Genomic DNA, 15,252 nt, shown 5'->3' with positions numbered 1-15,252 from the left:
CTCTCTCGACTGCTCCCCAACAGGGAAGAAGAACTCACTGCTGCTGCAGAAGTTCCAGAAGGACCTGAATGCCGGCGTTTTCAACACGCAGGAAAACGAGATCTTGAAGCAGATCATTCGCCAGGACCGGGAGATGGTGATGATGGTGGACCGCAAGCAGTCGCTCAGCGGGATGAACTCGACACCGATGTCCGGCAATTCCATCATTAACTCGCCAGCGCAGCCGCCCTTCTCCGCCGCCTTTGGGATGAGTCAGTTCCAGCAGTCGTCGGTACCTTTGACCTACAGTGCTTCAGCTATCGCCAACGCCTCCGCCGCTCGCATGCTGCCGGCCGCCGCCGCCGCGGCCCTCTACCCCGCCGCCAGTGTTTCCCATCTCGGTTCGTCCTCCGCCAACCCGCAGACGCCGCTCCAAGGGGCCATCATGTCACCGTGCTCCTTCACGGCCGCCATGTGCAGCCCACCAGTACAGACGCCACTAGCTAGCCGGAGCTTCCAATACGGCTCTCCCACGGCGTCCCAGCTGTCGCTCATCCAGCAGCCTGTCGGCCAGCCGTCTCTCGCCGGCCAGCAGTCGCAACTCAGCCAGCAGCCGTCGGTGCCGGTTGCAGGCGGTAGCGCGACGCAGCAGCAGTCCCCGCAGCAGCAGCAGCAGTCCCCGCAGCAGCAGCAGGTCCCTTCGCCCCAGCGAGGGGACGTTCACAAGAGCACGCAGGCCCTGCAGTCGGGCAGCTTGAGTCGAGACGTGCGACACTTGTCGGCCTCGCAGCCGTCCCTGCCCCACGACGTGTCGCTCGGGCCGCGGGCGCACCAGGCCTCGGGCGAGTCGCTGGCCTCCATCGCGCCGCCCGCGGTGACGGTGGCGGCGGCCACCATCCAGGGGTTGAGTCTTCAAAGCGGCATCCGCACCACAGTTCCCCAGCGAGTCAATTTGTTCCGGCAGATGTCGTCGGGGGCCCTGCCACCCGTGCGCTCCACATCGGCGGCGGCGGCGGCGGCGGCGGCCTCGTCGTCATCAGGCCAGCACAGGGAATCCCCTGGCTCTCGGAGAGATTCTGTCCTGAGCAGTACAGAGAATGAGCAAGACAAAATGCGCTTTGCATCTAATTTATGATCCCGTTTTTTCTTTTCTTTTTTTTCGTTGATTTTTGTTGAATTTTTTATTTTAACCATGGAAGAGCTCCAAACTACTTCAGCATTGTTTTCTCTTCTCAGATAACCTCATTGAAATCGTGTACATACAAAGCCCTTGTATTATATTTTAGGCACATTGTCACCCTACTTAAGAATGTATATTATACAGATAATCTGTTTCTTTTATGCCATAACTATGAATATATACACATATCTGGTATATGGCCTGTATGTGTGTACGAATGGGAGCGTTGGGAGAATGTGGGAGTGCATGTTACTGTGTGTTGAAATCCAATTATAATATATTTCGCAATGGCAATGGAAAAAAAGCTGTAGTATAAAAAACCATGAGTCTTCCTTTCTGAGAAATATAATGAATTATATACAATGTATGAAATTTTTATTTATATATTTATGAGTTTTTTTGTTTGTTTTTTTTTAATCTGGAATGCATTACGAATTGTGACTTCCTTTTCCACCATCGGGGGAAGAAGAGAAGCAGCGTTTTAGCGCCACTGTGGAATCATACGTGCAAAGTAAACACTTGCAAATCATCTTTAAAAAACACAGAGAACAACAACAAACAAACACAAAAAAAGCACACGCTCAGACGAAGGGATTTTCTGGACTTTTCAGGAACCAACACCGTACGGAAAGTGTTTGCAACCTCGACAGTGTTAAGGGAATGAATAACAGAAAATGCTGCTTTAAGAAGAGCGTGACGGATGGACGAAAGGACGGATGGGTGCGTTTGTTTTCTATTCCTCATTTGGGATGGTTGAAATGTGACGTAGTGACGAAAAGAGAAAAAAGAAAACTGTGTATATTTATAATATTTATAAACTAAAGAATTATCACCATTATGCAATAGACTGTGACATAAAGATTACCTATACGTGTGCTGTAAATAATTTTTGTAGAGCTAGTATTTACAGATACTGTGTGGTGCATTCTCTCTATCATAAACAAATGTCTTACTTGTGTCGGGGAACCTAGCTAACCCACCTGCAAGCGACAAAGCTGACAAAAGAACCTTAATGCAAAAAAAAAAAATGCAGCGTGCCGATGTACTGGCTCAACGAGAATCCCGTTTTGCTCAAGTGAAATTTGTTATTTGCAATTTTCAAACTGTTTTTTTGTTAACCTTGACACACAAAATTAGGCTTTCCGCACTCTGAACAATAATTAAAAAAAAAAAATCCTTGAACAGACCCAAGACTCTAATTGGTTAACTAACTGATATACATATAAACCGCCATCTTTCTTGACCAATATTACATCGCCATTTGCTAAATTGAATTTTGTTATTTTGTATTTCGGAGTTATGTTCTATATGCTACAGGGGCTGAGATATCAATTATTTTGTAGGTGTTGAATTTCCGGGAAAACTTTAGAGGGTGATTCTAAAGTCGCCCAGAGGTTTTAGAGAGATGTTTCGCCAGGCGCTTTAGCCCTTCATTTGTTAAAAAAAAAAAAAGACATGTTACAATCCCCTTCATCTGGGTGAAGAGGAAGTACTTTTGCACGTTTTGCCGAACGCGGAAGTAGATTGCACATATACTGGATTGTTAACTACAGGGGATCCTCGGTTTGTGACAAAGCATAACCCATATTTGTGAGATCGTGCCGTAGTCTATCACTAATAGGTTACAGCTACAGAATTTTTATGAAAAACCCTTCTAAGATGTAAATATGAAACAAATGAAAAACAATACTGCAATTCTACAATTAAATATTCTTACACCACTGTGCAAGCAAGTGTGCCGTTAGTAGCCTCTACAGTTGAGTTGAGTAAATGATGTATGACAGGACCATTGTAAACCAAGGAACCTCATGTAGTCGTAATTCTGTTAACAAGTGTAAAAATGGTAGCTGCAATTCAGAGACTTGACAAATAAGTACATTAAAAACACGTGAATCAGTGGAGCAAGCTTGGTGCATTATGGGATACCCCCTGAAACAATTCAGGACTTTAAGCTTTACCAAAAAATAAAAAAAATAAAGAAAAGGCTGCAGAGTGCTGCTGTTTGCATTAAGGTTCTACGGCTCATGTGAATCCTTCCCTGTGGGCTCACATACGCTAAACCAAGCCCAAAACAGACGCAGAACTTTCCAAGTAAAGACCACAACTCTTTCCAGTTTACATCAGATTGGGCAGGCCGTCTTTCTGGCTTCCAGGATAGTTTATGACTCCGTAGATAGGTCGGTTCAGCGTATCCGAGCCCTTCCGGGAATGTGCGTTTGGCTAACGTGCGTTTGTGTCGATACTGTACTGATATGATCCCACCGCCGCCGTCAATGAAAGCATGCACTGTCACAAAAAAAAACAAAAAAACAATGTTGACGTTAAATGTTGATGTTTATGTTCATTGTCCGTCCGCCTCGATGTCGTCTGTGCGAGCATCGACTTTTCACATGGACATTCTTACGTATTTGTGCCTAAACGATAGCCATGTTCCACCCTTCTTTGGTTCATCCTAATGTTCCCCTTTTACATGTTTTATGTCTGTGTGTTTTTATTGTTTTCTTTAGACAGGAAAGAAGTTTGCGACGACGGCCAAATATCTCACGGTATCCAACTTTTTCAAGCAGCTTTTTTTTTTCTCTCACACACTCACGCTATTATCTGTGAAGTGGATTTCTTTGGGGGGGGGCGCAATCTTAAACGCAGTAATATCACACACACGATAAGATGTACAAACGCGCGAGCACCTTTCTTACATTTTCTTTTTTGTAGCTAGCTACTGATGTTTGTGTAAGGAAACTGGCCAAAGCAAAAAAAAAAAAAAGAAAACGTCATTGTCTTTGTTTTACAAATTGCACTTTTCCAGTAGAAAGTTCAACATATTTTTTTTTATGGCAGATTTCCAACTAGAGGCACTTAATCGTGAATCTGCCATAGTTACATAGAATGAATGGCGAAGCATCGCAGGACTGTTGCTTTATGCTGTTTTTGTTTTGTTTCCGTGTTTTTGGCGTTTTTTTTTTATATACTTGCCTTCGGAGGGAGTGCTTCCCAGCTATGTGCTTTTGTTTATTTTTTGTCTTTTTTCTCTTCTCACTCTACCGATCACAGCTACCAGACGGGCATTAATGGCGACGTAACAAGCTTACACATTAGCAGCATAGAGTCCCTCAACAAACCAGCACATATGTTTGTATGTATATTCTTGATTTCGTTCCTTTTTTTTAGTCGTCGTTCGTCGGTTTGTTTGGTTTAGGCGGAAGAAAAATAGAGATGCAAAAAGAATTTCCGCAGAGGACGAGAGCCACATTTCGGTTTACTGAGTTTCTTTGCGGAGGAAAAGAAAGATTAATGTAAACTTTCTTACAACAATATGCAGACAAACAGTGTTTGTCAAAAAATCCTTTTGATTTTTCTTTTCTTTTTGTTTTCTTTTGTTTGTAAATAATAAACCTTTAAGATATAGAAAATAAACGACATATTGTCATTTAAAGTGAGTGTGTGTCATGGTCTTTTGGATGCAGGCTAGTGGTGATTGAATCTATAGATGGTCGGGAGAAGGTTCTGGAAGAGTCAGCAGTTCCAGTGAAATATCGGAAATAGCTTCGGGAAAGGATTGCCATTCATTACCTTTCAAGTTCCAAGACCAAAGTCGTAAAGCTGCCTGCCCCAAAGACAAATTCCCTCCCTTGCAGGTCAAAAGATTGCTTTCTTTGTTCCGAGCATCAAGAGCAAACGACTCAAACTTGTCTGGAATAAATCTCCCAAGGCTTGCTTTGGAACGATGCCGTTGCTTTGCTGTTATCACAGTGACAACAGGGCTCATTCAGCCTTAATTAAAAGTAATTGTTTGCACGGGAAATTAATTCTTAAAGCATGCGTCACTTCAACTTTTCCCGACGTTTTGTCTTTGCCACAGAGGGATCGTTTCCTTTCCAATGACGAGCTCCACAATTAGATCCAAGAATCTTTTTAATATTGAAACAATGCATCAGTGTCTCTTGGGCTTGGAAGGCAAAACCAGCTAACAAAAATGTTATTATCAGCTGGTTATTAGCCGACTCTTTGTTTTTGTTCGAATTTTCACTCATATTTATTTAGCCTGCAGAAACTGTCTTTAATCAAGCTAAGTGACCTTGTTAGCATGCCTCAACATGGTTAATGGGCCCAAATTAAAGACACAAAGCTAACAAAACAGTGACACTCATTAAGTTTTTAATCGGGTACTCAATGAAAGACTTTCTAGCGTGGAAAATTCATTACAAGCGTAAAAGACTTTTGACTTTTTCTGTGTTTCTACGGGTGAACTTTTACATTTCCCCCCTGCAGTTTTTCCATAATTCATCCCCAAAAGCCAGTTTCACTTCACAAAATTTTGCTAGACATGTCTATCGTGAGAAAACACACCAAAAAGAAGTGTCAGCAACTCATACCCTAAAACCAAGAGAGAGCCTGGCACTTTGGTTCGAAGAGGTGATTTTTTTGGGTCACTTTTCTATTTCCAGGTGACCATCAAAAAGGATCTTGTCGTACAGATTTTGTCCAATTGCTACCACATTTGAACCTTACTAGATACTAGACAGACAACCAAACGTCCTGAAGGTGGAAGCAGTTAACGGCCTATCCCAGGGGCGGAGCCAGAACGTGGGTAATGGGTGGGCCTGGAAAAATCAGGGTGGGCCTGAATATTTCCCTCACTGAACACAATCCTCCTGTCCCGACACATTGTATATTCAAATCAAATGACAAACTGAATAATATGAAGTTCAAATCTTCCTTAGACAACCACAACTATGCCGTTCTTAATGTTCAATGCAAAGAAAACCACAACGAATTACAAATGATAAAATAATTTCATAATAATTTACAAAAAATGTAAAAGTATGTATTTTTTCATGACTCTCACTGGGTGGGCAGTCTGTCAATCTGGGTGGGCCTGTGCCCACCCAGGCCCACCCGTGGCTCCGCCCCTGGCCTATCCTCAGGCCCTAAGGTTTCATGAACCAGAATTCTGGGGCGGTCCAGGCCCTGCATCTCACTTTAATAGATTCAGCCCTGCACTGGGCATATCGCATTCCATACCTGTCAACTTATACGTTTTCCCCGTATTTTATACGTTTTTTGATCAGTCCAAATTGTGTACGCCATATAATAATTTTTGTACGGAGAAAATTTTTTTTATTAAAAACTCATTTTTTGTTAGAGCGATCTCGTCTTGCCCATTTCAGCTCTAATCCGGAAAATCCGTTTGTAGATTCCGACTGTAAACTTCGGCCGGGTTGACAGGTATGGCATTCCAAATCAAAATCTGACACACTTTAAAGTAGTGTTTAATTGACGAAAATGAATATATGTTCACAAATTGTTACTTGACCATTTTTGCTTCTGAGACGGAATTATCTTTATTCAGTGATGTGAAGATAAATCTTCTTGGTATTTTAGTAAATTGTGGTTTTGCATCTTTCCATCCACAAGTAGAAAAGCTATATTCAAAACAGATTTTGTTATTATTATCAGTCATAGTCAGTACTTTTCAGGGACGTCGTACACAATAGGAATGTTGGTGGCTAAAAATGGACAGCGGGATACAAAAGGCCCCTGTGCCGTAGTTTGAGCTTGTGAAGATTCCAAACAGTCGCATGATGACACTCCCCTGGTTTGATATTCTGCCAAAGAGTGACAGTTTACTCTGCAGTTATCCAGGGACCATATGGCTCTTAGCAAGGAACATAGCCTGCTACCCCGCACCCCCTCGGGATTCTCCCTTGTACCCTTTCTGGGTCCACAAAACGACAGGCCAACTCCACTATACTTCCCTCTAGAATTGCTGCTAGTTTAACAAGCTGCGAGGTCCGTAGCAATTTGTGCCCGAGGAGGCTGAGCCTCGCCCGGAAGGCATACGATGAGCGAAAGCTTGGGAGGGCCGCCTTGACAACCACATGGTGCCGGCGCTCTGTTGGTTCTCCATCTGCATGGGAAAGCACTGAGGTAAGCTCTTTGGCAGACCAAACCATACGCTTGTCTTATTTGTTGTTTCATAGATGTGGACTGCACTTCTTAAGCAGTAATCTGTCAACAGTATATAAATGAATAATGCCAACCGACCAAATTATTTTTCAAATATGCAGACTTTGCAATTTGAAAATTGCATTCTACTACGTGGCAATGTTGGTTTTAATTTGATTGATTGTTCAGCCCTAGATAACGCAGTAGTGTTTGAGTCCGTAGCCGGGTTTACATGGAGACTTTCTGGTCAAAAGCTCTCTGGTCAAAAGCTTACATGTGATGTGATCTATTCTGATCTGCCGTTTACATGCTCCACTCGTTAATCAGATCAGCCGCCTGACACGCGGAGATCGATGTAAACATCACGTGATCTATCAAGACGGAGTTCATTCATTTATTTAGCACAGTATTCGCGATTGTTTTAACACTTTTATTAAAGCAGCATCTTGGTAAATAGTTACCAACACTTTAAAAAAAGTTCTTGGGGTGTTCATATGGAGCATTTTCGTACCAATTGGTCATTCGCATCCTTTCTAATTGGAATACATGGCGCCATGTAAACACGGCTATTGATGGCTGCATGCTTACATCATCAAACCGAAAACTTTTTGTTTTTGGCAGTACTGTACTCGATCAAGATTAAGTCATGCTAGCAAGTCCTTGGCGTGCCAATGTGCACACAGCGAGTGAGTCGGGGGTGTTTCTTTGGGCAGAAGAATCTAGAAAAATTCGATCAAAGCATATTGCTGCTCACCATAAAAAACGTTCAGTAGCACATTATAATGAGATGAATCTCACGTTTTAATTTAGCTTGAAATTTGTTAGCTTATAGGGTGATATTGAACTTTTTTTCTCGTGTGGCAGCAATACGATTCTGTGTTCCTAAACTGTATTGATTTATGAAGTCTTTTCTTTTTTTTGTTCTTGTGGTCTTAATTGATGGCTACATAAAGTCAATGATAGTTGGAGGTTCTTGTTCATCAGGTCCTCTGATTCCGTATAGTTGTCACTGTCTTCACCTTGCCCGACATTGAGAGGACCACTACATTTTTCCACATTGTGAATGTATCCCTTAGATTCAATTAACTGAGAAAGCTCGTTACCACGCAGGGTCAGCCATCACGCGTTGCATGTCCTTGTCATGATGGCGCTTCATTGACTTGGCAGCAAGGACACAAAGATGCATGTTTAGCTTGCAATTGTGTGCAACCGTACGAAGGCATGCCCAACAGGGAGAGATTATGTATCGAATTTCATCAGCACAATCACACACGTGGTAGCGGAATTTTTTCTTAAGAAATTAGTCGAAATTGATCGACCTTCCTCTGTGGTTGCACGAAGGCCACATCGACCAGGAAGTGGTGATCGTGTCGCTCCACAAGGCAACCGTCCTGGCACACTTTTTAATTTTAATTTTGGCCATTTTAAGGTCTTTTTTTCTCCCTCATCTTACTTTGTTTAAGAATACAAGGGCAGGCACGGAGATGATTGGCTGAGTACACGAATTCAAAACAAAAAAACAAACAGTGTTGGCACATGCTGTATTATAAACAATGGCAGGATGCCTGGTAGGATCCCATGACCCTACTACATTGTGTTCTGTGTTTACAACCCATTTTCAAAACAATGTACATACAATAAAATAAGTTTACTTTACTTTATATCAATACACCGTGCTGCCACATTTCTATAAATGACAATCAAGGATCATAATTAGGATAATAATAAATATTTTTAATAATTAAGTAGTGTGTAAGAATAGTAATAAAATAAGTACAATATCATAAATAAAATGATAATGAAAAAAATAACACCACTCCACATGAAGCACAAATAATGACATTCTAAATAAAATATTCATACAATACATACAACTACAAAATTCATACACTTTGGAGACATATAAAATGTACATAATATATCAGTGGCTTGAATAATAAAATGTCAATAGAGCCCAAATGCAGTCCACAAAATATTAATGTATTCAATAAAAAGATTAAAGCTGCAAATAATGTGATTTATCAATATTAAATAATAACCTAATAAATATATAAAAATACTTGACTTAAATATTTTATTAATATCAAATATTCTAAACAAAATCTTATAAAATGAATACAAATATTTAAAATATAGCCATACAATACATATATACACAACATATGAGTATCATAAATATAATCATTAATACAATATTTCTAAAATATTCACATGTTGATAACATAATACAATTAAAATATGACTGAAATATTCTCCATAAAATACTGACAAAATAAAATCGAATACGATAAAAAAAGAAAGTATACGTAAAATATTACCAACATAACTAATAAGATTAACAAGAATTAGCAAACATTAGCATTTTATTCATGTTTTTAATAATAATACACACCCAAACTCATATTTAAAATGAATTAGCATGCATGAGTATAAATTAGTTGTCATCGTTACAATTTTGTTAATTTTTTCTTTTTTTTCCCCATCAACAATTCCTGACGAGATGCTGACTCGGTCACTCCTCCTTCTTTATTCCGCCTTTGATCTTTCTTCTTTGTTGGTTTTGTTTGGCGTGCGGTAGCCAGATGCGCTGCAAGCAGCGTTGACATTTCCAGCCAGCATCTCGCCTTCACGTCACGTTTAACCCCGCGTGCCAAGGCCCGACATCTCCGCTGACCTCCGCACGGAGGTTGCAGGCTTCTTGTTATCTCGTGACCCTGAACATACACGCACATTCTCACCCTAACACACACACATTGTGTGAGAGGAATCATAGATACAAGCAGCATTATTTTGGCAGCACAAGAGACAGACAAAATCATTTTCCCTCTTGTGAGATTTGAGCTCAGCGAGCAATCAAGTTGTGTTGTTTCTTGCCGTTGTTGCCGCCACAGAAGATGACTAACCATAGAACGGAAAGTTATTGTCACATAGTAATGCAGTAGACTCAGTCCTGGCTGCTCATTACAAAATTGCTTCATATGGCTTTTCTCGAGCTTTTTAAAGTTAAACATCTTATTGTTGTCATGAGCTGCGTTTTTGTTCTTTGTTTTGATTAAATTTAGTTTTGTTTCATGCTTTGTGAGTTATCCTGTGTCCCATGTTCATGTTTTTGTCTCCATTTGTTCTCGTCAGACCACTTCCTTCTGTTAACCAATCAATTGTTTGCGTTTAGTTCCCTGGGTTTGTTCAGTCAGTATCGGTTCATTGGCCTTGTTTGCAGAATCTAGTTTGTCAGAGTTATTCTGTAGGGCAGACGGGTCTACTGTGCTGAATAGACAAATGAACTCAATCTTGATAAACCACGTGATGTTTTCATCCATCTCCACGTGTCAGACGGCTGATCTGATGAACGAGTGAAGCATGTAAACAACAGATCGGAATGACCAGGCTGACCAGAGATCTTCATTCGTAATGATCTCAATCAGAATGACAATAAAGTCTCCAAGCAAACCCGCCGACCATTATAGTAAGAATTGCAGTAGTAGTCGTGATGTTATTGTACATAATGCGTCATGGCTTTTACGTCTAAAGTCGTGAAGTGTACGGCTAATAAGCATTCAGTGCCTTTCTCTTCCGAACCACAACACGCGAAACTCAACTGTCCCATCTCTTCAGAATAAATCTTAATGGGAAATTTATCACATTTGCCACCTGGACTGTTTAATCTCCAATCGTTTCCGGCCCCCTCAGCCTCTGTCCCTGCGCCCGCGCTGCCGCCGCCGCTTGCTCGTCTATTGACGAGCTGTCAGCACACCCAGTTCATCATCATCTCCTTCAAGCAATGCAACTTTCCATCAATTCCACACCCAGGATTCGTTTTCTGCACCAATGCTCGTTCCTGCCATCTCTACGGCTAAATCCGCTGCTGCGGGATCCGCTCTTGCCGCTTCCATCTCATACAATAACTACAAAATATCATTTTTTCCGATGCGCAAGTGTTGAATTTAAGTTTAATCGAGCCCTGGTGAACGCTGAGGAGGATCAGAGGTCCGATTGCCCTTTGACCCCTTTGCTTGTTCATATTGTGGTCAGGCATTCCCGGGAAAGCTTTAATCTTGCCTTGTGGTCGTGGGAACAGATTAGCGCTGTTTCTTTAGTCGGGACATGATATGCTGTTTACAAGTCAAGTCACATGATGGAACTACAAAACGGTTTACGTCACATACGATCGACGTGTCATGCTATTGACGTCGCTTATTTAGTCCGCGTTTGCTTTGCTGCCTTTACGTGATCAAACTTTAGAACACGGGGTAAATTCAAGGCTCGGGAGGGTCGGATCTGTGCATCGATTCTGTTTCTTGCTAAAATACAATTCTTGTATTTTGTCTTCACTTTTAAGTGTTGAGATATTGCAAGCTTTTTTGTTGTTAATCCCCCCCCACACACACACACACAAAACTGTATTGACAAAAAAGAATGAATTTCATTTTTGTTCTTATTGTTTTTAATGCAAATGCATGCCAAGCCTCTAGGCGGCAGTAGTTAGCCAAATACTGTCCATTCGGAAGGCACTTCCGTCTTTTGACGTCACTTCTGCGAAACCGAAAACACGGCGCCGGGCTCGTTCGTGAGGACGGACAAGAGGTTAGAACTGCTTTTAAACCTTTCAACAAGAAGCAGTTGTTGGTTGCGGACAAATAAGTAAGCAAAAAGCGCCTTGAGAATGGCTGTAACCAACGCGGCTCCGCGGGCATCCATGTTGACTCTCTTGAAAACACAAGTCGCGGAATTGACGTCAGAGCATCCGGAGATATCCGCAAAACTCCACTGTGGCCGGAGTTTTGCGTTTTCGATGAAAGAACTCGGGGACGTATGGATGATAGGGCTAACCGCAGGCTAATATCCGCCGTTTGCAAAAACCCCGGCTACGTGTAGACAAGGCCTAAGTTGGAAGGCTCTACTGGTGATGATGGTGGTCGTACTAAAAAGTACCTCAAAATCCTAAAAATGTATTATGCCCTTTTGGTTTAATGGTGCTTAGCTCATGCTTTGTTTGATTTTATGACCCTTTTAGCTTTATTTGTGGTCAAACTAACATACACGTAGTTTTATTAAACAAACATTTTATTATTATTTACTTTTTAATAATAGAGTATTACATTTTATTGTCGAACAATAAAACGTATTATGGGTATACATATTTTTATGGGACTGTAATATATGCCCTTCACATGATTGATTATCATTTTTATTACCCCTTTTACTTTTTTCCTCAGCACTTTTTCACTGAGGTAAAAAGTGTCATGTGCTCATCTGAAGGGTGAATGGATGTCACCCCGACCAGTCCCCCCCCACTCACCCACCAACGCCAGACTCCACAGCCATGTGACACCTAAAGCTTCCTGCGTAACAGTAAATAATCCCACCATGGCTAAACCTCCTGCCAGATTAAAGCAAATCCCCACCCCACCGTCAATTCCACTTTTTGTTGGGCTATCCATAACTTTATTAACTATCTTATCGTCATATCATGATGACCGTGGGGGTTGGGGCGAGTACACCCATGTGTCGTGTCTGCTCACCACGCGTCCACTTGGACGTCACTGAGACGTTTGCATGCACAAATCTGCCTGCCGTTATGAATCGAGAGTGACCTCTGTCTAAGCTCTGCAATCCCAAACCGTCTGTTATAGGGCATAAGCTTCCATTTCTTTCATTATTATTTTTTTCCTCCCTAAAATAAAAGCGATCTGAAAGGGATCTGATATAATTCCATTATATTGCGACCAGCTTCTAACAATACAGTGTCATATGCTTATTTATAATGTGATTTATTTTTTTGTGGCCTGTGGGGCAGTTATGATTGTGACCTATGAAGTCTGACAAGCAACAAGTGAGCCTTTCAACTTTTTATATGGGGACCATATTTGGTGACAAGTGTTGAAAATTGCCTCCCCATAATAAACATCCATCCATCCATTCTCTGTCGCGCTTATCCTCTTACAAATAGACTCCAGAAAGAATCTTAAAATATCATTCCACTATACATATTGGGATATTTTTTTTCAAAACAAGCTGTTGCTTATTGATGAAACTTGCTGAAATTGAGGTAAATTTAACAAATTATAAGGTCCTTATCCTTCAAAAAAATCCAACATATTATTCCTCTGCCCCAAATTATAAAGAAAACTCTGTGGTGAGTGTGGTTGGCGTATGCCTATACCAAGTATTCTCTGCAGGTGAGCGGATCAGTAGCATGGCCAAAATTTTGAACAAGTCTTCTCCAACTTGATGAGTCCAAAGACTGTATTTATTTTATTTTAATCTGTAAATTCCCCAGTCATATTGTGTCCTTTGCTCGAATGCTTGCATGCCAGATGTCCGTTGTCTTTCAATCCAGATATAATCTCAGGCATTAAGGTCACACTAGCCAAGACTTATTTCTTTCCTTCTTTCTTGTTTTATGAATAATTAATGTCGTCATCATTTGTCTTAAGTACCTCTGATACTGGCATGCAGTCTCCTTAGGTGACCGGGGCTTTTCTTCTGCTCGCGGACACAAAAAATGTTCCATTAAAAAACAACAACAAAAAGAACACCCCCACACACACACACCCACACACACACACACACACACACACACAGAAGACCTCCAAGGACAACCCTAAACGTGTCCTCCATTTGATTGAAAAATCATTACACCCCAGTCCTGTAGGTGGTGACATACAAAAAGTGCATGCGATCCATCATACTTTTCACTATCTGCTGTGTTGCTGCTCCGCTCGACGCCAATGCAAGCGCACTGTGATTATAATTATTGGAAACATAGTGGAAATCTTGGGAACGTGTTTACAAACTGTCAAAGATGTCATAGGAATACTAATAATTCAAATGTATATTTGTATTATTTGTATAATTGTATTGTATGTATTGGCTGATAGACTGTTTCTAAATACAGTATTCAATATATATACAAAATAATAATGTATCAATTAGGACGTGTATTTATGATTGACATTTTTACACAAATATATTTTAATAAGTCTATATGTGTCATGGGTTGGATCCCGGCTCCGGCCTCCCTGTGTGGAGTTTGCATGTTCTCCCCGTGCCTACGTGGGTTTTCTCCGGGTACTCCGGTTTCCTCCCACATTCCAAAAACATGCATGCTAAGTTGATTGGACTCTTTAAATTTCCCCTAGGTGTGATTGTGAGTGTGGATACACTACATTAAACATACAGTACATAGTGTCTACAGCAAGTGTTTCATTGTCCGGTGTTTTTCTTTTTTTTAATGGTTTACATGTTTAAAATGTTGTTTTTTTGGGGGGCGCTGGAAAGGATTGATGGCAATGCCGTTCGTTTCATTGAGGTAAGATGAGTTTGTTTTTTTTGTTACAAACTGGCCATGGAATGAATTAAACTCCTAAGTGGAGACAACAGTGTACTAGTGTTAGTGAGACCACAGGAAATGGAATTCCTGCAACGTAGGAAAAAGGTCTGATCACGCTCTTGTAATATTGTAGTTAACTTCTCTTTACATGTGTAGGACAGATAAATAGAATGGTGGGTAAAATAAATCGGTGCTTGAGTTTGAATACGTGTTAATTGGATGTAAATGTTCCAACCATTAGCAGGCGTTTCCTGCTTTATTTCAACCATTAATTTTTCAAAGAAAAGTCATCCGAACTTCATCTGAATATGTGTAGTGATGACTCATTCCCCAGGAAGACTTGAAATCCCTCTGTTGACTTTCAGCCGTCGTCCTTGTTTGACTTTCTCCCCAAAATATTGTCCCACCCCGCCCTGCCTCTGACATTTTAAAACTTTGAGTGACAGGTGTGAAGGCTGAATCAATCACAAGAAGTGCAAAGACTTCAGGGAGGTGTGGCCGTTGATTGACACCTTAGCCCGACTGGCTAAACAGCACCAACCATTAGGATTGTTGATGATGTTGAAAGGGACACTACTTTTTCCTGATTTTGACTTATTTTGGTAACATTTCGTTGAACTAAGTGTGTGTGTGTGTGTGTGTGTGTATATATATATATATATATATATATATATATATATATATATATATATACACAACACACACGAGAGGGAATTCCCTTTCTTTTTTCTTTTTCGTTTCCCGCTATATGTTTGCAATTCAATTTATTTCCATGGAAATTTTCACATTTCCTGGATTTGTGTAACCATAATCC

At 41.0% G+C, this 15,252-nt stretch overlaps 1 protein-coding gene across 1 annotated transcript in view; it reads left to right on the top strand.

Moving 5' to 3' along the window:
* The window catches only part of hcn1 (hyperpolarization activated cyclic nucleotide-gated potassium channel 1), a 94,621-nt gene extending 90,025 nt beyond the window's left edge, over positions 1-4,596 (top strand). Inside the window, exon 8 of the mRNA XM_086053718.1 lies at positions 24-4,596. Coding sequence (XP_085909844.1) covers positions 24-1,114 — 1,091 coding nt within the window. The 3' untranslated portion in view covers positions 1,115-4,596. The remainder of the gene's footprint in view (positions 1-23) is intronic.
* The last annotated feature ends 10,656 nt before the right edge of the window (positions 4,597-15,252 follow it).

The sequence above is a fragment of the Filicampus tigris genome, chromosome 15 (assembly GCF_054856515.1).
Source record: "Filicampus tigris isolate MCC_2025a chromosome 15, RoL_Ftig_1.0, whole genome shotgun sequence".
NCBI lineage: Eukaryota > Metazoa > Chordata > Actinopteri > Syngnathiformes > Syngnathidae > Filicampus > Filicampus tigris.
The sequence above is the reverse complement of the archived record's forward strand: the minus strand, read 5'-3'. Positions and strand labels throughout refer to the sequence as shown.